We start from the raw sequence: 25,117 nt of genomic DNA, 5'->3' as shown, positions 1-25,117 counted from the left end.
CTGACAGAGCCACAGAAATTAGAGCATCAACTCTAGCATTGCCTTCAATTATAAAACCAGGTAGGGAAGTATGGCTATTAACATGCATAACATAATACGGAGAATGGCGTTTCCGAATCTCTTCCCAAACTAGAGTCAAAACTGCAAAAAGCTTGGGGTTGTTGACATGGCCAAAGACAGCCATATCTAGCTTGGGAAGGAGGGCTGCTACATATGCCGAATCAGTAACAAGATTAAGAGGGCCTGGAAAATACTGAAATGCCAAAGCCGCAGCCCGTAATTCTACAACTTGCAGGGATCCTTCCTGATATACAATTTGGGAATGCCATTGCCCATTTTTTTTCCAAGCAACTGCGGCTTTTCCCATTTTTCCAGATCCATCTGTAAATACTGTGTCACCTTCAACTGGTTGTCTTTGACTTAGTTGCCGTGGCTGCAAAGTTAGATGTACAGTCATTTTCAGAAGTGGATGAGGTGGGTGATGGTACTGAATTTGCCCTTGAAAATTGGCAAGAGCCACTTGAAGGGCAGCAGAATTTAACAGCGCCCATTCAACATAGTATTGTTGTACAGGGATCAGCTCCAGTCAACTCTAAACATCTTTTTTGGATTTTTATGATCAAATCGGCAACAAGTTCATACCATTCAACAGCAGTTTTCTTAGGCTGCAAAGGCAAAAACAACCATTCAAGTACATGCAGCGGATCTTCCCAAGCCTGGTTCCATTGGGCCAACATAGCATAAGGGGAAGATTGGTCCACTAAAATAAAACCACTTAAAGGAAGCGTGATATCTACACGCCACACATGTCACAAAGAGATCAATTGTTCAACTTCATTCACAAGTGCTAAGGCTGCAGGCGTTAAATACCTTGGGGCTAAAAGATCTGTGTCTCCTTTTAAAAGTTGCAAAAGAGGTTGCATTTGTTCATTAGTAAGGCCTAAATAAGGCCGTAACCAATTTAGCATTCCTGCAAGTTTTTGGACATCATTCAAAGTCTTTATGTCCAATTTTAATTTGATAGGTTGTGGAGACACAGTTCTTTTCATCACATCCATGCCCAGATATTTCCAAGGCTCTTGTCTCTGAACTTTTTCAGGAGCTACAACCAATCCAAACTCTGCTAAGCTATGTCTGGCAGCTTTTCCAACTACGTCCAGCAGTTCTGTTGACAGTGCTGCCAGCAGAATGTCATCCATGTAATGATAACAGTAAACATCCTTGTATTTGTCTCTCACAGAGCTCAGGGCTTGGGCCACAAACCATTGACAAATGGTTGGCGAGTTTCTCATGCCCTGCGGCAGCACGGTCCAGTGGTACCGTTTTGTGGGCTCAGAATTATTTCTAGATGGTACTGTAAAAGCAAACTTTTCTTTGTCTTTTGGATCTAAAGGAATGGTAAAAAAACAATCTTTCAGATCAATAACTAAAATGTCCCAGTCCAGTGGTATGGTGGCAGATGGCAATCCTGGCTGTAAGGCCCCCATAGGGGCCATCACTACATTGACTTTACGCAGGTCATGCAATAATCGCCATTTACCAGACTTCTTTTTTATCACAACTACAGGAGTGTTCCATGGGCTATGTGATTCTTCAATGTGGCCTGCGTGTAACTGTTCTGTAACTAATTCATGCAGGGCATACAGCTTTTCTTGGGGCAGGGGCCACTGATCTACCCATACTGGCATGTCAGTTAACCAAGTGAGACCAAGGGTAGGCTGTTTCAGTCCCTGCAGTACAGTGGCCCCAGTTAAAAATCCGTGGTGATACGAACTCCCCACTGTCCTAAACAATCTTGACCCCACAAAGTAAATGGTGCGGTGGCAACGTATGGGCAGATGGCAGCAGTCTGTCTGTCCTTCTTGCGTTTTGATCTGTATAGGTTTTACAGACAAGTAGCTATTAGTCACGCCCCCCAGACCTACAACTCCTGCTGCATTATTTACCAGAGGCCATTGAGGTGGCCAGTCTTTGGAGGCAGTTACGTCTGCTCCGGTATCCAGAAGACTGCTCAATCTCACTTCTGCAGGAGTGCCTCCCGATAACGCCAAGGTGCAGGTCAGGTTGGGTCGTTGTGAAGATAGTTCTTGTGTCCAACATACGTGAGGTTTTCCTGTGGAGCCTAATCCTTCATCACCCTACCACCTAGGCTCTGTTCTGGGAACACAACTCACAAAAGGCACAAGTTGAGCAAGGCGTGTATTTTTTGGAATTGTAACAGGAGGCACAGGTGTAGAAACTAAGGCACATATTTGACCTGTAAAGTCTGCATCAATAACACCGACATGTACTTGGATATTTTTGTAAAGTAGTACTAGATCGACCTATTAGTAAGGCACTAAGGCCTTTCCCTATTGGCCCCTGAGCATTCAAAGGGACCTTAAACACTCCATGGTTGGTTAGGGTTACTGATTCACTGGTGTATACATCCATCCCTGCTGATCCCTGGGTCCTCCCTGATAATTGGTCACATAAGGCTGGCCGGTTGGTATAACAACCTGAGGTACTTGTGTCATTGCACGCCTCCTCGCGCTCTTGTGAGCGTTTCCCTGGCGTGGTAGGAGAAAACCTTCTTTATTGTAACGAGAATTACATTGTTTTGCAAAATGCCCTTTCTTTCCACAGCGAAGACAAGGAATCATCGCTGAGGACAGTTTAGGTCGTGGCGCTTGTTGTTTTTTGGAGGGGCAGTCCTGTTTACGATGTCCTAATTTACCACAAGAATAACATTTCATTTGCATAGCAGCTAGTACTGTTAGTTTGTGTTCCACGGTGCCCACCTTGTCACAGGCTGATATCATTGCTTCTAAACTGGGTTCACCTGGTAATCCTTCTATTACTTTTTGACAATCAATATTAGCATTATCTTTGGCTAGTTGCCTTACTAGCATGTCACGCAGGTGAGGGTCAAACACTTGAGAAGCAACAGCATGTTGCAAGTTTTCCACAAATGGCAAAAATGGTTCTTTTGGACCTTGCTTAATTGCCGTATAACGCTGTTTTGGCTCTGCTAATTGTGCAGTTTTCAATATGGCTAGCATGCCTACATTTTTTACCTGATCTAATACTATGGTGGGCCACTGAGCTTGAACTTGAGGATTGGCATACTGCCCAAGACCCATCAACAGATCAGGCCCATGAGCAAACCGGGGATCACCTCGTGGAAGATTCAAATTATGCAGTCCCTGCTGTTCTGCAGTTGTTCGCCACGTGGCGTGGAAAATGGCTAGTTGCGCAGGTTGGAACATAATCTGTGCCAGCTGAGAAATATCAAAAGGAGTCAAAGCATCCATGGTTAGCAAACACAGCAACTGCACTGTAGGCGGTGAATTCACCCTGTACTGAGAAACATTTTTTTGCAAGTCCTGTACTACTTTCCAAGCAAATGGTGTATGAACGTGAGGATTACCAGCAGCCACATCTCCCAATACAATAGGATATGCGTGCGGTGCATCGGTGGAAGGAGTAGGAGAATCAAGGAGTGGTCTGCCTATCTGTTCTACTAAATCCCAGTTTCCATCTTTTAATGCCTCATCTCTTATAGCCTGCCAAAATCGCCGAGGGTCGCGCGTCATTAATGTACCACTGGAAACTTGATTTTTACCACCTCCAACTTTTTCACTGCCTGTGACTGATAACGTTGTCGTAGCTGGACCCGAATCCGGGTTTTCGGCATTTCCATCCTGCGCAGGCAGGGCCGGAGCCGAGGGGGCGGGCGGGATGGGCGGTGCCGAGGGGACGGGTGGGGGGGGGGGGGGGGCGGAGCCGAGGGGGGAAGGCGTGCGGGCTGGGGGGAGTCAGGGGGGCTGGGATCGGTCCACTGAGGTTTCTGCTTGTCATCCTCGTCCTCGGAATCGGTATCAAGTATAAGTCGATGCAGTTGGAGAGATTTAGGGGATTCGGGGCATTGGAGAGTGGCGTCTGGTAAGGGACACAGACTCTCCCCCTCCCCCACCCCCTCATCCTCTTGTCTGTATTCTGGAGGGGGATACAGGGGAGGTTTGAACGACGTACCCTCATTCGCATTTTGCTGAGTTTTTAAGCCCCCACTTGTGTCTTGTGGACTCTGCAAATCTCCACTCGCATTTTGCTGTTTTTGCAAGCCCCCAGTCGCATTTTGCTGATTTGGCAAGCCCCCATTCGCATTTTGCTGATTTTGCAAGCACCCATTTGCGTCTTGCAGATTCTTGAAGCCCCCTACAACATGTCTAAGCAGTCCCCAGGTAAGCAAAAACCCTTTTTCCAGAGCTTCTCACAGTGTTGATCCTAAATTGTCCCAGGTCCACACACTAAGAGCAGTCGCGGGAGACATTTCCACTCCATGTGTTTTGGCCCACAATAACATATCTTTTAACCGAAGCCCATCTAAAGTAATTCCACGCTTCTCTAATACTAATTGCCACATTGATAGCACCATGGTATCTTCTTTAGATAACTTACTCCCCATGTTGTCCCTGGTGGCTCACTTTACCGGTGTCCTCACCTTCTCCCGGGATCTTGCAGCTGCTCGCTGTGCTACTCCCCTTCACCAGGCTCCACCTCCCCAGCAACCCGCTGGTCACAGTTTCAGGATCACTCCTGACACCCCTTACCGGGGTCACGTTGGCACAGTCTCAGAATCTCTTTTTGATACCCTTTACTGGGATCATATAGGCACGTCGGGGTCACCAAATGTGGTGACGCAAGTCGAGGCGGACTGAAAAGAAACACTATGTCTGCGTGGCTGGGTTCGAACAAAATGGCTTTTATTGTTTATACAAACTATGTATATATCTAAGACAGTGCAGGTGTCAGACCCTGATAGGTTTTTGTGTCCTTCTTCTTGCTTGCTATTTGCTGTTGCTGTAGGTGCCCGTATGCTGTGGCTCTAAGTTCTGATTCTTCACATCCTGTTTACATACCTGACAATTTGTGGCTGTCTTAAAGGTACACGGCTAAGTCTTTGAAGTCAACTAACTTGTCTGCAGACCCGCTGCAGACCCCAACACTTTACCTCTATACTGACTCATGGATGGTGGAAAATGCCCTATGGGGGTGGTTATAGAAATGGAAGGAAAGTAATTGGCAACACAGAGGTGAACCCATATGGGCTGCTGCATTATGGCAAGATATTGCTGCTCAGGTGGAGAACCTGGTTGTAAAGGTACGTCATGTAGATGCTCATGTACCCAAGAGTCGGGCCACTGAAGAACATTTAAACAACCAGCAGGTAGATCAAGCAGCCAAGATTGAAGTGGCTTAAGTAGATTTGGATTGGCAACATAAAGGTGAATTATTTATAGCTCGGTGGGCCCATAACACCTCAAGCCATCAAGGATAAGATGCAACATATAGATGGGCCTGAGATCGAGGGGTGGACTTAACCATGGACACTATTGCACAGGTGTCACAGTCCACTCAGCACTCAGTGGACTTGTGATGGTTCGTTTACTATGATCTCAAAGCGCAAAAAATCAAGGCGACCATGACAAGGGGTTATGCTTCAATCAAACAGCACAATTTTATTGTTTGCCCGTAAAGCAGTGTGCGATAGGTAGAAAGACAGAAAGTGAAGAAAAGATAAAGTAAAAAGAAAAGGAAAGAGGTTTATAGCTACCACCACGGGTCCCTATGGTCCCAGGTCCAAGCAGCATCCTGCCTGTCCTTCCGATTGTTGTTATCCTTGGTGGGGAAGATCTCCCAAAATTCGGTTGCTAAGGAGTCCTCTTTTATGCTGAGCAACACACATTGCTCCTCCTCTGGCCCATGGAATGTTGTCAGTCTCTGCCTTCTCAAGCACTCATGTTCTGGTTCGTTGTTATGACAACGGTTGTGATTCATCTTCTGGACAGCTGTTATGTGGCCTTATTGTAGTTGTTCCTTCCAGTGCCGGGTATCAGGAAGCGGCATAGTACTCCTCGTACCATGCAGTTCTCCTTCAGGGTCACTGGGTCTCGGTGTCCATGAGGACCACGTTCCATCTCCAGGTCTCTGTTAGCAATGTTGAGACAATATCATTCTTTTTAGACCGACTCTTACAACAGGTAATTCATGAATGTGAAACATGCGCTGCAATTAATCAAGCCAAGCGGTTAAAGCCTCTGTGGCATAGAGGACGATGGCTGAAATATAAATATGGTGAGGCTTGGCAAATTGACTATATCACACTCCCACAGACCCACCAAGACAAGCGCCATGTGCTTCCAATGGTGGAAGCAACCACCGGATGGCTGGAAACATACCCTGTGCTGCATGCCACTGCCCAGAACACTATCCTAGGCCTTGAAAGACAAGTCTTGTGGTGACATGGCACCCCAGAAAGAATTGAATCAGACAATGGAACTCATTTCTGAAACAGTCTTATAGACACTTGGGCCAAAGAGCATGGTATTGAGTGGGTATATCACATTCCCTATCATGCACCAGCCTCTGGGAAAACTGAACGATGTAATGGACTGTTAAAGACTACACTGAAAGCAACGGGTGGTAGAACTTTCAAACATTGGGATAAACATCTAGCAAAGGCTACCTGGTTGGTTAATACCAGAGGATCTGCTACTCGAGCTGGTCCTGCTCAGTCAAATCTTTTGCGTACCGTAGAGGGGGATAAAGTTCCTGTAGTGCACCTGAAAAATATGCTTGGGAAAACAGTTTGGGTCATTCCTGCCTCAGGCAAAGGCAAGCCCATTCGTGGGATTGTTTTTGCTTAAGGGCCTGGGAGCACTTGGTGGGTAATGCGGGAAGATGGGGAAGTTCATGTGTGCCTCAAGGGGATTTGATTTTGGGTGAAAACAGTCAATAAATTAAGTGATGTTAATTGTTACATAATGCTGTATATTGTCTTTGGGGATGATGGTAGAATTTGAACCCACGCCCTGGAGACACTGGATAATCTTGTGGCATCCATTTCTACCATCTCTAGATTGGAAGATTTGAACCTTATTTTTTTCTTCAACTGCCACACCAACAAAGACTGACTGGTGAAACCAGATCAGTGCAGCTGTAATAGGACTTGAACTGGCTTCAACATGGAACAGTCCAACACCTCGTACCATCCTCCTTGCCCAGAGAGACAGTTATAACAGATGGAGCCCAACATCATGGACTAAATTAACTTAATGGATTTTAGAGGGATGGTCCATAGACTAAGGGAATGATATCTGTGTATTTATATTTTATATATAGGACAGGAGAAGTGAGGATGATGTATTGGAGAACATAGCATGACGTAAATGGTATGGAATAAGGGATGGATACTGTCCTGGTTTCAGTTGGGATGGAGTTAATTTTCTTCTTAGTAGTTAGTACAGTGATGTGTTTTGGATATGATATAAGAACAATGTTGATAACCGCGCTGATGGTTTTAGTTGTCGCTGGGTAATGTTTATACTAAGTCAAGGACTTTTTGGTTTCTTGGGCCTTGCCAGCCAGAGTGCTGGAGGGGCACAAGAGACTGGGAAGGGACACAGCCAGGACAGCTGACCTGAACCAGCCAAAGAGGTATTCCATACCATGGGACGTCATGCTTGGTATATAAACTTGGAGGGTTAGCTGGGGGGGGATCATTTCTCGTTTCTTGGGGACTGGCTGGGCATCGGTCAGTGGGTGGTGAGCAGTTGTACTGTACATCACTTGTTTTTTTCCTTTTCCCTTCCTTTGGATTTTACCCTTTTTCCCCACCTTTCCATCCTAATTGTTATTGTTATTGTTATTACTGTTGGGTTTATATCTTTATTCTGTTTAAATTATTAAATAGTTCTTATCTCAACCCTCGAGTTTTAAATTCCTTTCTGATTCTCCTCCCCACCCCTCCGGGTGGGGGGGAGTGAGCAAGTGGCTGTGTGAGGTTTGGTTGCCAGTAGTGTTTGGTTGCTGGCCGGGGTTAAATCACGACAACCATCCATATTGGAATTTGAAACAACAAATTAAGAGACATTACTGATAGTGTTTTGAACAATATATTGGTGATATGAGAAAGAAACAATGTAAAAAACAGACAAGATGCTGAAGTCTGATACATTCATGATAAGTACCTAACGAAAACCAAAAACATTATTTGTTTGAGAGGAAATGGCCTCAAGTTACACCAGGGGAGGGTTAGACTGGATATTAGGAAAAATTTCTTTACCGAAAGGGTTGTCAAACATTGGAACAGGCTGCCCAGGGAAGTGGTTGAGTCACCATCCCTGGAGGTGTTTAAAAGACTGTAGACATGGCACTTAGGGACATGGTTTAGAGGTGGACTTGGCAGTGTTAGGTTAACAGTTGGACTCAGTCATCTTAAAGGTCTTTTCCAACCTAAATGATTCTATGATTCTATGATTATCACCTTATGGGCACTCAGCTTTCAGGCAGAAAGAAGAAAAAAACAATCAAACCTTTTCATTCACATTTTGGCTGAGAATTAATTTCATTTTCAGTTGTGAAAGAAGTGGTTTAGGTCAGATCGCTTAAAGAATTACCACCAAAGAGTTTGAGTGAAAGAGGTTTAATATGAATTTGTGGAAATGTGACTGCACAAGATTCAATGGCAAGGTTCACTCTATTATGTATTACATGGAGTAAATGAAGAGAGATAAATCAAGTTGGAATCAAATCAGAATAGAGTTGGAAATAGTTTATAAAGATCAAAGGCATAAGAGGGTAAAGGAGATCCTCCCATTGAGTCACAAGGTTTAGAGCGGACCCCCTTGCTTTCTAAACTCTCACAGATTTTAGGTGTGGCTAGATCCAATCTTAGTCTCAGACTTGGTCACTGGTTTGTATCTAAACGGGGGAGAGAGAGAGAAAAAAAATTGTTCACAATTCAAGATATTCTATAGGATTTTAGCAGCAAAGAAAATCAATAAAATTTGTTTTAAATCACAAAAATTACCTAACTACTTCAAGCGTGCAATATATATTATAACAAAGGTATACTGCTAAAAGTTTGCCTCGAGTTCAGTGAAATACTCACATCTAATGCCTTTGCATTCCTCAGTGGATGAAGTGTTGAGCCTCAAGGAGCAAGGGTATCAGCCCAGGCCCCATTGTTGGCTTTCTGCAACAGTCCCCCTAGTATTGCAAACTTGGAGGTTTTCAAACTCTGAGCAGCATCCTGCTCAGAGGGAGATGCTGGTCACAGCCTGCTGTGGTCCAGGAGAGTTCAAAAGGGTCTCACTTTAGGACTGCTGTTTATAAGGCTGTGAGATGATTGGCTTTAGTCATCAGTAAATTTCCATCCTGGCTGCAACCTGAGTTGGTAACTTTTCAAAATTCCAAGAACAATGGTATCATTCCACTCAGGTTACCACTCAGGCTATGTTCCGGCAGGAGAATTCTGGGATTGTCAGGGTGTCATGTGAAGGGGGGGGGGGGGGGGGGGGAGAGATTTTCTCAACCCCTAGTATTTGATCTGTTTATCAGCGCCCCAGGAAAGCCAAGACCCTTGTGCCCAACCAGTCTGTCAGTGTCCCGTTCCAGGGACCCTTCACTGAACAGTCCTGCTGGATTGGAGGGTGATTTGACTGACTTGTTCAGGGAAACGTGCCAACAGCATCAGGGGGACCCCTAAGCGGGTCTTCCCACTTTATTTGAATATGTTACCTGCAGACAGTGACTACTAGCGCCCCCTAAGGACTAACACTAACAGTTTATGGAATAACACCCATATATAAAATATATAAAATCGTATATAAAACCATATAAAATCGTGACAAATTAAGGTTCGTGATTGCTGGTGATAGGGACTGTCTGAAAAAACAAGCTTGAAGTGATATACAACCAAACTATATACAGCCAAAACTATAATTACTAATAACAGCTAGTGTGAGTTAGTTATTAGCGCGCATAAGATAAAGTTCTTACCCAATAGGTGTCCCTATGGGGGAGAAGACAGGTTCAGCCTGTCGACTGATCCCAGAAGTTACGATGGAGTCTTCCTTAACTTCTCCCCTCATCCATTCACTTTTTATACTTTTCTTTACTCTCAGGTGGAGCTTGAGTGACTCTAGTCATACACACTTTCATTATTGATTGGTGTAAAATTCTCTCGCTTCTTGTTTAAAACATAGCCAATAAGAAATATAACGCACATGCTTGGTGAGGGGTGGTCGTGCCTTGGAGGTGGGTAACTTTGGGATGGAGGTGTGGATTAGTATTACAATGAGATTATAATGACCAAGGTTCATCTAAGGAAAATGATTTTGCCACAGTTGTTGGCTCAGCAACAGTCATCTTCTCTTATATCTCCTATTGACAGCTGCTATGCGGTTTGTCAGCTGTATGGTACCATCAAGTTCCCAGTCCTGCAAGAAGTACAGCAGAGCCTTGTCGTGGTGTCTCCACTCTGCTCCACCCTCCACTGCTCCTCTAGAATAGCAGGTTGTGTTGCCTAGGGAACCATGATGGAGTAGATTCTGTGCATGCCAACCATCTTGAAAGTGGCAACTGTATTTCACCCTGAAAAGGTTTATATAATACTACAACTTCTGTTAGGTCCCAGTTTTCTCTAATTCCCCCCTCCAAGCGATTTTTCCACACAGGGAACAACTGATTGTCTCCATTCTCATTCCCTGCTTTGACCAGTCAACTGGAGTTCCAGTATGGACAGTGCTGTTCTCTGCCTTAGCTGAGCAAGAGTTACTGGTATGGTCAAGGGGTGCTTAACCGCCCAACTCATTACTCAAGGTTCCAAGGCCTACTCAGCAGCTCCTGGGGTCATAGAACAGCCCAGAAAAAGGGGGAAAAGTTTGCCACCACATTTTCTCTATATTTTTGGGTAGGAAAATGCAGATTCTCCTTGGCCTTCCTTTTGTTGCTAATGTATTTTGTATTGTCTTTTACGGCAGTCGCCAGATTAAGTTCTAGTTGGGCTTTAGCCCTTCTAATTTTCTCCTTGCATAACCTCACGACATCCTTGCAGTCCTGAGTTGCCTGCCCCTTCTTCCAAAGGTGGTAAACTCTCCTTTTTTTCCTGAGTTCCAGCCAAATCTCTGTTCAGCCAGGCCAGTCTTTTTCCCCACTGGCTCGTCTTTCAGCACATGGGGACGGCCTGATACTGCTCCTTTAAGATTTCCTTCTAGAAGAACGTCCAGCCTTCCTGGACTCCTTTGCCCTAAGTACTCACCAGAGGAATGCCAGGAAACTGAAAATATTGAAAAAGTTTGCAGATTTGGGGCCTTATCCAACATCTAAGGAACACACATCCACTCACTCAACCCATCCCTGACCCAAGGAGGACAGGTAAGGGAATAGGAAGAGCAAAAGCAAGAAAACTCTGGGTCCAGATAAAGACAGTTTAATAAGTAAAGGAAAGAAGAAAATGAAAGAAAAAACAAGTGATGCAAAGACAATCACTTCACAACTTACCACAAATAGATTGATGCCTAGCCAGTTTCTGAGCAATGGCTACCTCCCCCAAAACCTTCTCTTATTTTTTATTGCTGAGCATGACATCATATGGCATGGAATATTCCTTTTGCCAATTCAGGTTAGCTGTCCAGGTTGTGTCCCCTCCCAGCCTTCATGCCCACCCCCAGCCTACTTACTGTGGGGGCAAAGTGGGAAAAAGAGGAAGTCTTGATGCTGTGCAAGCATTGTTCAGCAATAGCCAAAATGCTGGTGTGTTATCAACACTGGTTTAGCCACAGATCCAAAACACAGTGACATGTGGGCTGCTACAATGAAAATTAACTCCATCCCAGCCACACCCAGTACACCTTGGAAAAGTGTTTCAGTGTTAATTACCTTAACTTAAATTAAAAATTTCGATTTAAATTTAATTTAAAGCAGTTATTTTCATTCTGACATTCTTGAGTTTAAAGTCCATTGATCTTGTGGTATCTTTATTTATCACAATGAAGTATTCTCCATTAAGCTGACTTAGGCAAACTTAAGTACTTCAGGAAGGAGCATAGTCTAATACAGCTTTTTTGTAAGCTTTGAAGCTGTTTTCTTGTCTGAACACCTTCTTATGCATTTTTTTTTTTTAATTCTAAGGGGGGGAAAAACATTTATTCTGTCTTTAACTCCTGAGAATTTGAGGTATTTTCCTATGGTGCCTGAGAAATGGACTAGTGGAAGTGCCTCACCTAACCTCTGCTGCTTCAGTCTCATTCCAAAATGGAGATGGATTTTTTGTGTGTAACAGCTGATCTCAATACTTGGTGGGCTGAAGTAGCAGCCACAGGAAACCCCTGCAGTCCTGCTGAGGGGGTGGCAGATGCCTTGGCTGCTCAGCCTTGCTCACCCTGAGGGGGGCAGCCATGACATAAACCCTAGGCCAACATCTCTAGCTGATTGACTGTGGCTCAGATGTTGGCTCCTGGCTAACACAACTCTTCAAGTATGAGGTGATTTGACAGCTACTGTAGCCACCTTGCTCTGTTATACCCACATGATAACTCTCTTCTTTCAAGCCTTTACTTCCTTCATGAGCAAACCACATTTTCATGTTAATCTCAATCTCTTGTTCTTGCAGGGTGCTGAAGAAAATTCCAAGTCTGGTACCACATCCTGGTCAGTAATGACCCCATAATCCTCCCTAGCATGATGGAGTGTAATTGCATATGTGGGAATCCAAAAAGGAGAAAGCAGGTAAATCACTTCCTCTTTCCAACACATTTGGCTGTGTAATTGTGTTGCTCAGAGCAGTCTTTCGCTCAGCAGCCACTACTTTCTTTTGCCACTCTGGGAACATGTAGACTCCAGCAGTAGGAAAAGTTACATGATTTTTTTTTTTTTCTGAGCATGACCTACCTTAAACAAACAGCTTTCTCGTTAATCACTTCAAAACAACTTGAGTTAGATATCAAGAGGAAGAAAAGAGTGTTCTGCCTCCAGCTGGGGAATGCCTTCCTCATGGAGGCAAGTGTCCTCTGTGCAGCTGCATGCCAAGCCTTCCTAAATATGCCCTAATGCCACTCGTAACCGCATAGGAAGACCAAGAAATGCATACGTGTTTATTAGGGGGCTCTGATTTTAGACAGAAACAAAAAAAACCCCACACCACACTAAACAGTAACATGTGGCCAAGGCCAGGCTCTCCGCCACACTGCGCCGGTCATAGGCGCCCCTCAGGCTGCCGCGCCCCACCCCTGCCCCCTCACGCAGGAGCTGCAGCGGGCACCAGGAGCGACACCGGCCCCAGCGCCCGTTCGCTGCTGCGACGGGTGGACGGGCCAGCGAGCGCCTGCTGCTCCCAGCCCCAGCAGTATCCGGTGCGGCAAGGAAGCTGCTTTGGTTCCGCCACCCCCTCCAAGCGGCCCTTCCAGCCGCCATGGCCCGGCGGCGCTGTCCCCTCCCGGCTGTTGCTCCTCCTCCTCCCCGCTCTGTCCCAGGGCGCAGGAGTGACATCACGCCCAGGGTTTCCATCCGACTAAGAGAGGAGGAGGTTGAGCGGAGTAGCAGCGTGATGGCGGTGATCGGGAGGACTTAAGAAACAGCGGCGGAGCAACACGGCACCTACTTCTTAGGCTTTTCCCCTTCCCGGTTTGGGGTCCTATTGTTACAGCCGGTAGGGGCTGCAGGCGAGCCTGCCGCGTGGGGCTGTAAGGAACCGGCGGCCCAGGCCCTGTGGGGGCTGCAGGAGAGCCTCCGATCCTAGGTTGCAGCACAGACCTCTTCGTGGGGTGAGGCGCCGTCTCGGACCAGGGCAGCTCTAGGGAGGCCGGGCCGGGCGCACACGCGCAGGTAGGCAGAGGCCCGCCATGGCTCCTTTCCTTTTCCCTGGTCTGGAGTTGTGTGGTGGCTGTCGCTTTTGAAGATGGATGGGGAGGCGACTGGCGTTGAGAAGAAGAGGTTGGATGCCCGGTGCGAGGCTGGGGCTCCTGGGCCTGCTCGCTGTTTTCCAAAGAGGGAGGCAAGGAGGGAACTGTGAGAGCTGAGGCGGGCAGCCGGGGTTGAGCCTCTTTAGCTGTCTCCTGCGGGGGGAGCTTGTGACGAACGGGCTGGGAGGCAGGAGTGCGGCCTTCGCTCTTCTCTGGCCATGGCGGGGCGCTGGGAGAAGCGAGCACGGAGGACAGCGGCTGCATTAGCAATACTGCCAGGGGAGCCTTGACCAGGAGCGGCGCCTGTGCGGGTTGCGCCACCAGCAGAGGGCCATCTCCGGGGGCGGGAGGTGAACCCGTGGGAGGTAAGGAGGCAGCCCTCGCGTGGGCTCTCCCCAGGAGCACCTTAGGAGCGGTCGATCACGGGAGGCCGCGAGAGCGCGGTGCGGGTGGTCGGGGAGGATCGTCGCCGGAGCAGGGAGTGGACGACAAGGAGATAGTTTCGTGGCCGCTAAAGATGTTTCCTGGGGCCCGGGGAGTGCCGGTCCTAGAGGTGGCAGGGTGTTCGCACCCTGGACGCGGGAGGGCAGACTGCGCGGAGCTTGGCCTCGTTGGGCAACAGAGGCCGATCCGCGAGGAACCACCAAGCTGCCTAGCTCGCCGCCGCGGGGGCCCCAGCCTCGCTTTGCGGCCTCTTTGGGGTTACAGGGTTCTTTCCTATCACTTTTCTTCCGTCATCGCCTTTGTTTGCTGGCTGGAGTGGCCCTGGTGTCTGAGATAGTGCCTGAGGGCAGGGCTTTTTCCATCCCGGAACGAGGCGACCTCTGCCTCCATCATGAGCTGTAGGTCGGGCTGTATTAGAGGAGAGCACCTTGAGGCAGGCAACCTGCAGGCGAGCCCCTAATCTCTTTTACACCACTAAATCTGTGAGAGGCGCTGCTCTTTAGCTGATTATCAGTGAGTTCATACTTGCACTCCATTTAAAGTGAGCCTAAACTTCCTAGGTGCATCTCACACGGTAGAGATCTGATTGAAAATGTTGATGTATACGAAATAATGATTACTCCGATCTTACTAGCCTGATGTAGTTGAGTCAATTTTTTAAAATGGGGCAGTCTTTATTTTCCTGCTTCTACCCCCAACTGGATGTAAGCATTATGTCTGTGTCTGGAAATGCTTCTGATATGTTTTTGTGCATGAAATAATTTTGCTAATTAGATCTTAGGGCTTTAATATCCGTAGTTTATATTCATGTGTTTGGGGAGGCTGTTTTCCTTTAAAATAAAGTTAGATCTGGTTGTTCTTAAGTACTATGGCATACCAAAAGCTATTTTTCAGTTAAAAAGATGATGTCAAATGTGGTAGATACTCCCTTTCAGTGTTGTAACAGGACAAGTTATTTTCAGTATCTTTCAGTTGCAACCATCAAATATTTCAAGTTATATCACCATTTTCCTTTACTACTTTAGATAATTTGGGAAAAATCTTCAATACCTGCAGAGAACAGTTGAGTAAACAAGTCACCTGGAAAAGAGTACCAAGAAGTAGATTCTTGACATCTGCCTTCTAACCTGAGTGGACTTCTATTTATCTTTTAAACTTAATATTTACAATGAATGGGCACAGTGATGAAGACGTTGTAAGAAACAGTAGTGGAGAGTCAAGGTAAGCACTTTCAGTCCTTGGCTATGTATTTTGTTTATTAGAACTGGTTTACATTTTAACTTTGTGCCAAACCTTCCTGGTGAGCAAGTAGACCATTATTTAGGAGGACCGGTCATGCTTTTTTAAAGATGCTTAATCTGCTCGTTTGAATCAGTTAGCTTCATTTAATAACTGTAACAATCATGTGTATATACCTTACGTAATACAGTTTTAATGCTATTTAAGCTCTATTGGCATCCATTACTCTTTTTTTCCTCAAAAGTTGTCTGAAGTATCAATCTGAAACAGATTAGATTGAAATGTTAAACTCATGTCTATGAAGTGTAGGGCATGCATGCATACATAATATGTGCTATATAAACCCCTAATTAGGCTATCTCTAAAGTTGGAACAGTGGACTACTAATTCTAGTGAGGCTTCCATATTTGTTGAGTTGTCAAAGCAGTATAATGGAAAGCATTAACTTCATGTTTGTTTTCCAAAGTGAAAGTACAGTTTTCCCAGCTGTTTTCTTAATATAATAATCATCATCATCATCCACTCCTCTAACGTCACTTGCTGGTGTTCTAGGATATGTAGAGAGTTCACTTGGTTGGAAAAGCTTGGTTAGAACTTCCCTGCTGCAAGATGAGGATAACCGTGGACTTCTAGGGGTGGAATTAAATTTGTATTCTAGAACACCGCTAAGTTCAACAAGTGTCTGCTGCACTAGGAAGTTAATATTTCTAAAACTGGGAATATGATGAATGCTGCAGATTTAAGAAGGCAAGGCAAACTTACAAATAGAAGCGGTTGTGATCATGCTGTCAGTCTACCCATCTCTGTCTGTCTTCACTTTCTGATCACAGCCTGTTTAACCTGTTAGTTAATTCCATCAGTCAGAGGTCATAAAGTAAACTGAGTTCTGTGGGCTTTATGAAAACAGCCAGTTGGGGTAGAGGGGATAGATCTAAATTATTGCCCCAAGTGAAGAAATCCAAGAACAACATAATGGCCAGCTGATCATTCAGCATGTGCTGGCCATTAAGCTTGCATGTAGCATAGTGAGTAATGGGGTGGGAAGAAGGGGGAAGAGAGAAGTGTTTAGGTGATATTAGGTGCAAATCTCTAAGAAACCTATGAGCAGTAGAATTAAAGACACAAAAGTTGTTAAGGTTTATTTTTTTTAATGTCAAGCTTCCATGTTATACCTAGAAATATTCTAGAAAGTCAGTAAACTTTGAATCTTGTGAATAATTTGTAAGCTTTGTTGTTGTTGTTGGATTTCTGCTTCCAGTAAAGATGATATTTGTCTAGTTAGCAAACAAATTTTAGGTTTCTTCTAGTAAGTGGCAAAATATTCCTGATTACTTATATTAAGAAAAAAAAAAAAGAAAACAAACAGCCAATCCCAAAACAAGCCTTGTCAGCTGAGTAGAGGAACATGAACAAAATAAAACAGTGTGAACAAAGCTAGTCTTCTGAACTTTTAGAGAGTTATAAATAAGATCTCCAACAAATGTTAACTTATCAGGAACAACTCCGATGACTTTATATTTATGAAGTTTTTTACTACTTGAAACAAGCCACATAGCTAAAAATAATGTAGGAATAATACTGCGTATCAAACTATGACCACTTGTAAATACCAGTATATCAAAGTTATTCAAAAGCTGTAGCAATTCTCATAAGACTAAACCAACTAAATATCAAAAAAGCATCCAGACAACTTTATTAAACTAAATATCAGAAAGATGCAAATTACTTAAAACATGATAGTTGCCTGTGAAGTGAGAGTTTGTTCATCTTAAATGTGCTGCTGAGCACATTTTAAAGCTTTAAAAAAAGTTTTTAAATGTTAAACTTTGTTTCCTCTAGGCTTGTATCAGTCATTGACCCTGTAGCCTAATTCAGACAGATCTCAGAAAACCTATTTGTATGCTTGCCATTTGCTATCAAGAAATTCTGTTTTTCTAAATGAAGGGTGAAGGCTTCCAATATTAAATAATTGAGCCCTTTTTCTGTCCAGGCTATTTTCATTATTAAAATAATTATTGTGAAAGGTGTTTGCTTATGGGGTACCTTAGTATGTCTTGCCCCTGTTGTTGTGGTTTGGTTGGTTTGTGGGTGTTGTGTTGTCATCCCCCCTGCCTCCCCCTTTCTTCAAGTTTTCCAGAACTCTAAATGACTTTCACTAGAAGGAAAATTCCTTAAGCTAGCTGTGACTGCAGACAGATATCTAACTGTAACCAGGGAAGTGAAGCTGCATTTAGTCTTCAAATAGTCTGGGAATATGAATTCTACAGAATGGAAATAAAATCAGTAACAGGGTAGCTTGTTACTGGATAGCAGTCTGGTAGCTTGTCTGGATAGTAAGTAATTATAAGTACAAAAACTTTACAGCAGTGCTCTGAGAAACTGACTCTTAAGAAAAACATTTTTGTGTAGTGTTCTTGAAAGCATTCTGTTGCAAACTTGAATAGGACTAAATACATGTTAGCTAGCATTAAGAAAGCGTAATGAGCAAGGAAGGGCAGTTATAGCTGAACTGCAATACAAGCTCTAGGTAGAACAGGGAATGCAGAAATGAAGCATTGGTGCCAATTGAACAGCAATCTGATTTCCTGTCTCTTTGCTCTTCCTATGTTTCTTGTAGAACAAGACATGGAGCACTTGAGCAGACCTTACTTCTCTGTAGGTAAAAAAGGGTGTGCTCTGTCACCCTCAAAGCAAAGTTCTTCCTTGTATTCAGAAGGAACTTCCTGTGTTTCAGTTTGTGCCTGTTGCCCCTTGTCTTGTCGCTGGTCACCACTGAAAAGAGTCTGGCCCCATCCTCTTGTTACTCGCCCTTAAGATATTTATATGCATTGATAAGATCCCCTCTCAGTCTTCTCTTCTCCAGGCTAAACAGGCCCAGCTCTCTCAGCCTTTCCTCATAAGGGAGATGTTTCAGTCCCCTAATCCTCTTTGTAGCCCTCCACTGGACACTCTTCAGTAGTCCCCTGTCCCTCTTGAAGTGGGGAGCCCAGAACTGGACACAGTACTCCAGATGCGGCCTCACCAGGGCAGAGCAGAGGGGGGGGATCACCTCCCTCGACCTGCTGGCCATGCTCCTCCTGATGTGTCCCAGTATCCCATTGGCCTTCTTGGCCACAAGGGCACACTGCTGGCCCATGGACAACTTGCTGTCCACCAGGACTCCCAGGTCCTTTTCCGCAGAGCTGCCTTCCAGCAGGCAGGTCAACCCCCCAGCCTGTACTGATGCATGGGGGTTATTCCTCCCTAGGTGCAAGACCTTATACTTGCCTTTGTTGACCTTCATTAGGTTTGTCTCTGCCCAACTCTCCAGCCTGTCCAGGTCTGGCTGAATGGCAGCACAGCCTTATGGTGTATCAGCCACTCCTCCCAGTTTTGTATCATCAGCAAACTTGCTGAGGGTGCACTCTGTCCCTTCACCCAGGTCAGTGATGAATAAGTTGAATTAATAAGAAAGTGGTTTCTTGCATGAAGGTCCCTTACCATTGTTTATGTTCTTGAAAGCTGAGTTAATGCAAGATTAATTTCTGTGGATTTAATTTGCTTTGTTGATTTAATAGTCTGTGGACCACAAAAGATAGTTAAGTAAAGCCAACTCTAACAGCGAATTCAAGCCTGCTGACAAACTTATACCTTCCACAGAAGATTAAAAAGAGAAATTGAAAGGCACTATTCTAAGTTACTGTTTTAAGAAACTAAGTGGGACTTAAAGCATAATTGCAGAAGTATTCTCATCTATTGGTTTCTTTTTGGTAGAAGTAGGTAATACACACTTTTTCCTTTCTTTTTTCTTCCCTCCTAATTTGTATGTATAGGGAGAGTTGTATTGGGTTTATGTGGCAAGGGTTTGGTAATGAGGAGACTGCAGGGGCAGCCTCTGTCAGAAGAGACCAGGGGCTGCCCCTGTGCTGAACAAAGCCAGTTCCAGCTGACTCCGAAATGGACCTGCCACTGGCCAAACATGAGCCAATCAATGAAGCTGGTGGCACCTCTGCAATAACATTTAAGAAAGGGTAAAATGCTGTGCAGCGGAGTGTGTGTGTGTGAGAGAGGGAGGAACAAGGGGGGAAAAATGTGAGAGAAACAGCTCTGGAGACACCCAGGCTAGTGAAGAAGGAGGGGGAAGAGGCGCTGGAGCAGAGATTCCCCTGCAGCCTGTGGTGAAGGCCGTGGTAAGGCAGTCTGTGCCCCTGCAGCCCATGGAGGACCTCACCCCAGAGCAGGTGGGTGGGCCCTGAAGGAAGCTGCAGCCTGTAGAGAGTGCATGCTGGAGCAGGCTCCTGGCAGGAACTGTGGCCTTTGGAAAGGAGCCAACTCAGGAGTAGGTTTTCTGTCAGGAACTGCAGTCCTGCAGGGTACTCACACTGGAGCAGTCTGTTCCTGACGGACTGTACCCCATGGAGAGGAGCCATGCTGGAGCAGTTTATGAAGGATTATCCTGTGGAAGGGACCCCACCTTAGAGCAGGGGAAAAGAAGTATGAGGAGGAAGGAGTGGCAGATGAGCTATTATGAACTGACTGCCTCCCCCCCCCATTCCATACACACACCCCTAGTGTGGAGGGAGGAGGTAGAAAGTTGGGAATGAAGGAGTGGAAGAAGGGAAGAGGGGAGAAGGAAGGTGTTTTAGTTTTGTCTTTGTGTATCACCATCCTACTTTATTTTTAATTGCAAGAAATGTATTTCAGTTGTCAGCCTAAGTCAGGAAGAGGGAATTGGGTTTGTGCTTCAGAATAGATGAAGATGGGAAATAATGCTTCTTGGTAGCCTGAACTTAATACTTTTTGTTCCCTTTGCTTTACATTAGTGATGATGAATAAGATTAATCTTTTACACATATAAATCAGATTGAGTAGTTCATTTTTTTTTTAATAAAAGAGGGGAAAAAAAGAAGAAAAGCCCACTTGCATTGTGTTTGCCTAAATAAACTTACCTATGAACTTTCAGTTTTAAGAGTTTGGCATTTATTGCCTGTTAATTGTCTTCGTTTTGGAAGGGGCTCTTCATATTCAGATGCATGACCTTCCTTGGACTTCTGGTTTATTAAAATAACGGTGAACTGTCATCTCAGATGCTTTTCAAAGACCTTGCAGAAATTAATCTTTTCTGGTTTTGATGGGTTAAACTTCTATTTTGCTCAAATTGATATTCTGTTTCCTGTTGGTTTTAAATTGGAGGATTGTTAAGGCAGTTTAATGTAATGAATGCCCTCTAAATCAGCAGTGATAAATTATCCTCTCTTGGGTCCTTTATCAACCCAGACCTTATACAGGAATCTAAATGCTCTAACAGTGCCTTTGCAGCATGGCTTGTGTAGCTTTCTGTTTTGAAGTTTCTCTTCCTAGTTAGTGCCCTGTATAAATTAGCTGACTATTCCTAGTTGTGTGTTCTGATCAGGGGGACCTTGTTTTAAGAGGTGAGCTAGTGAAGCTAAACCAAAGACTACTGAAAAGAACTAGTGACTCTGTGACAGAACGCTTGCTTTTAATGTTTGTCAGTGATGTTTTTCTTTGTCTTCTGTCATCTTCCCAAAGCATACTCTGATTTTATTTCATAGATATTTATTGGGGTTTGAAAAATTAACAGGTGCAAACATGCAACAATTACCTCTTGGTACTCTTAGTGAGCTATCTTGCAAAATAGTTTGAAAATAAATACTGCTTTTGTGGATCTCTCTTAAATTACTCTTGAAAATGCTGAGAATATCCAGAGACAGTGTCTATAAAATGTAATAGACTAACTTCTTAGTTGTGTCAAACTTTCATACCAAATCAGATTTGACATGCTGCTGTACAAATGCAACTATTTGACTTGAGGGCTAGGAGTGTGGGAAGCTTCTTTACTATATATCCTGGAAGATGCTCCCTGTAGACTTTACATTGGTTTGCTAACACACACGAAACTATACTTTTTTATGTAGAAATCCCATCCTGAGGGCATGCTATTAATTCTTAGTATATATTCCTGCATGCCTACTACTGCAGGTTAGCACTGTCAGTTAACTTTGTCATCATTGCAGTGATTTGTTTGCATAGTAGAAAAGTCCTTCAACAGGACTCAAGAGGTCATCGTTATTGCTTTATCCATCACTTTCACTGCTTTTTTTCCATGGTCCTGTGATGCTCCTATAGCTGTTTGTGCAGTCTCATGCATTCCTGTCTTTGTTTAGTGTTGTTGGTTCTGAGTTTGGTTGTTTTGTTTGGGGTTTTGTGTGTGTTTTGTTTTTTTTCAATTGAACAAAATACAGTGTATGTAAGTATTCAAGAATACCTTTTATCAAATAACGCTGTTTTAATTTTACTGGGTTTTATATCTATAATGTATAAACAATATAGAACATTGCTTGAAGCAGGGGGAGGAAGGCTTATGTGACACATTTTTGAAAGAGGGACTTAGAAAAACAGAAATTCTGTTTTGAGTAACAGAATTAAGTATCTAAAAGAGCACAAATGCTCTTCAACAGCAAATACAATATTCCCTTTCTGTATGCATCATATTAACAGCATCTTTATTCTGTAGCTTAATTTGCCTTGCCCAATTTTAGATCTAGAGTTCTTCCAATTCAAGTCTTGATAGTGTTTATAATTTCTGTTGATGTTTAGTCTCTTGGAAGCACATTCATCAGTGAAGAAGGGGAGGGGGAAGAATAGAGCTGATTGGAAGAGGACAGCAACGCAAGAGTAGAGTAAAGGGAGGACATAATGTGACAAGGTGGAATAGGGTAAATTGACAAATGCAGGTGAATAGCTAACTGAAAATTAACTTTTGTGCACTGTCTCTTTCTCTCATTATATATAAGGTATGTATGTTTTTGCTACCAGTCTCTTGAGTATATTCAGAAAGGGTGAGAGAAAGACATTCTAATTTAGGCTTAGGTGCCTGAAGATTGCCTCTTACCTCCAGTTTCAAGCAGGCTTTTTTGAAAGAGGAGAAAAAAGGCTGGTTGTGTTGTACCCAAACCCTCTCTTTTAGGCTACTTCAGGTGTTCACAACAGGATGAGTATGGTGTCCTCTTTCACCTTTTGCTGAACTGTTTCAAATGAAAGCATCTAAAGAAAAGGCACTGACCCTGGACTGTACAGGAAGAAAAGGGGGCAAGAAATAAAGCATTTTGTGTAAGAGGAACTCCGGAGAGCAGAGGATCAGAATTGCTGTTCCCGAGATATTTATGTAACAGCATGTCATGGTTTAACCCCAGTCGACAACTAAGCACCACACAGCTGCTCACTGTGGATGCAGCATTAGGTAACAGGTAATTATGACCGCATTCTGAGTCTTTGGTTGAAGAAATATTTGAGTTTTAATGTTTCTTGCATCCTAACACTAGAGATACAATACCAGAATCTCAGTAATTAGTAGTGTCAGTTCAAGTGATTAATCTTGTAGAGGTCAGTGGTGCTATTTTGTGTTAATAGGTGTTACTCATTGTGAGAAAAGTTAGACAAATTATGGACCCTAGTTGAACAGCATCAGATAATATTTAAAGCTCTTTAGCTAGAGGAGGAATTGCTTGTATACTATGCCACAGATAATGCAGGGAAAATCAAACCAGCCCATAGGCAAAGGAGGAAGAGGAAAAGAAAACAACAAGGATATTAAAATATGACTACCTCACAGCTATTATTTCCATGAATTTACATTTTAAATGCCTTTATTATAGAACTTAGGTTCTGCTTCTTTTAATAAAAGGATGAAAGAAAACAGTCTTGCTATCATGAAAGTGTGTTGTGTTTTGGTGTGGAGGGGTGTTTTCTCTTTCCCCCAATGGAACAACTATTTTTAAAATCAAATTTTGGTATAGTCTGAAATGCTCTCACTTGTAGCTTGGTTAGTAATGATAGCTTGCAATGATTATTTATAGAAAATGTACATGTTGTCTTAAACTGTAACTCCTTTCCTTTTCAACTTCAAGAATGATTAAACCACATCTGACATGCTGCTGATAGAAGTTATTGGAGTGAGAGATTGCTTGTCTTTCAAGTTCTCAAAAGAATGTGAACTTTTCTCAAGCTGATTATGATTGGATTTGCCCTATAATAGCTGTTACAGTATTCATTTTAGTGGGTCAAGAAAATGTCATCTGAGCTGCTAGAAATGTATGTGAAACTTCTATATCTTGTATGTCTTTTCCTACAAGCTTCAAAACCTCAAACAATTAAGTTGTTTGCCATAGTTTTAAAAATCTATCTGAACTTACAGTGATCCTGGTAGATGTTGCAGTGTAATGAGTTCTGCAGTGGTTTTTTGGGTGTGTGTGTGTTTAGTTTTTGGTTGTTTTGGGGGCTTTCTTTTTAGTTATATCAGTAATGTTCCTTGAAGAAAGGGGGAAAAGTATTAGACTGCATAGCATTTTAAGCACTTGGAAAAACAACTGTCTGTTATGATGCAACGTGGAATGTGTGTGCATGTACTAAAATTGAAAACAACAACAGCAAAAACCCTTTTCATTTGGAATTTATTTAGTTTTCCTAAATTCTGTATTGATTTGCACCATTTTATACTTTGGTTTCGGGACAGCAGTCTTAAGAAATATTGCCCTGTTCAATTGTGCTCACTCTTACACTGCTTTGTGGGGTCTGTAAGTTGGTAGGATGTTTTTTTAAAAGCTGAGTCTGTTCCTTCTACAGACTCCACTGACACCACTAAGGGGGTGCTGTGTTGGAAGGTTGGGGAGGGCGTTAATAGTAATGTCAAAATAAGTTATTCTTGTGGAGCATCACTCACCAGCAGGCAAATATATTGTTTGAGGACCAAGACTGTTTTCAAGGTGTTTGGCTTCAGCTGTGATAGCTCATACTGCTGCTTTGTACCGTTTTCAAATTGTGAGAATTGCTGAAATTCAGAGTAAATGTAGGAACATTTAAAGTGAAATTTTGAAGTTGCTTCTTCCTTAGTTCTCCCTCTGTTTACAAGGAGATGATAGATGTAACTTTTTTTTAACACATGCATATGTGTAACTGTACCTTTTCTTAAATAATTCCATCCTTCCTTCTAGGGTTTAATCTGAATTACTGCTCATGTGGTAGAGGGTCATAGATATCCCATGGCAGGGATTAGAAATTTATGTTAATTTTTAATAACTAAGGGTTGCTTAATGTGCCCATGTTAGGGAGAAAGGAAGGCTGCTCTCCATTACTGTTTTTTACCCCTTAGCATGCCAGTAGTTTTGTGTTTGCAGTAAAATGTGAGAAGGCTGGGGGAGGTGAGTTCTATTTTTCTTTCATGAATACATTAGATAAAATACTGTAGCAAAAAAATTTGCTATAATTAAGTCCTGAGGTAGGGTGAATCTGGGCCCTGCGTAGGTGATACTGAGAAGTAATGAATGTTAAATTTTGACTAGGTCAGCGCTAGACAAGTGAAACAAAAATAAAAAGCCTAGTACATATATATCCCAGTGAAGTTACATCTGCAAAAGCAAAGTGCTGGAAAGGGATGATCTCTGGTGGTGAATTGACATGGTGTAGCAAACTGCTAGTAGCTGTGTTGAAAAGAAGTTGAAATTGAAAACTATTACTACAGTAGCTTACTACAGTAGTTTTTCAGTAAGACATAATTTTCAAAAGACTTAATTTTCAATATCCCAGTTTCTATTATGGGTACTCCTTAAGAGATGTGGGTAGAATGCTGCAGACATTTTGGTGTGAGGGGAAAAGTAGGCTTTTAGTCTCCCCTTCAGATAACACTTTTTCCTTTGTTCCAAGCAAGTTGG

At 43.5% G+C, this 25,117-nt stretch overlaps 1 protein-coding gene across 1 annotated transcript in view; it reads left to right on the top strand.

Moving 5' to 3' along the window:
* The first annotated feature begins 12,925 nt into the window (after nt 1-12,925).
* The window catches only part of LOC119140850 (chromodomain-helicase-DNA-binding protein 1-like), a 70,028-nt gene continuing 57,836 nt past the window's right edge, over nt 12,926-25,117 (top strand). Inside the window, exons 1-2 of the mRNA XM_037372482.1 lie at nt 12,926-13,650; nt 15,197-15,392. Coding sequence (XP_037228379.1) covers nt 15,340-15,392 — 53 coding nt within the window. The 5' untranslated portion in view covers nt 12,926-13,650; nt 15,197-15,339. The remainder of the gene's footprint in view (nt 13,651-15,196; nt 15,393-25,117) is intronic.

This window comes from Falco rusticolus, chromosome W, assembly GCF_015220075.1.
Source record: "Falco rusticolus isolate bFalRus1 chromosome W, bFalRus1.pri, whole genome shotgun sequence".
Lineage (NCBI taxonomy): Eukaryota > Metazoa > Chordata > Aves > Falconiformes > Falconidae > Falco > Falco rusticolus.
This window is presented reverse-complemented; position numbering and strand designations above follow the sequence as displayed.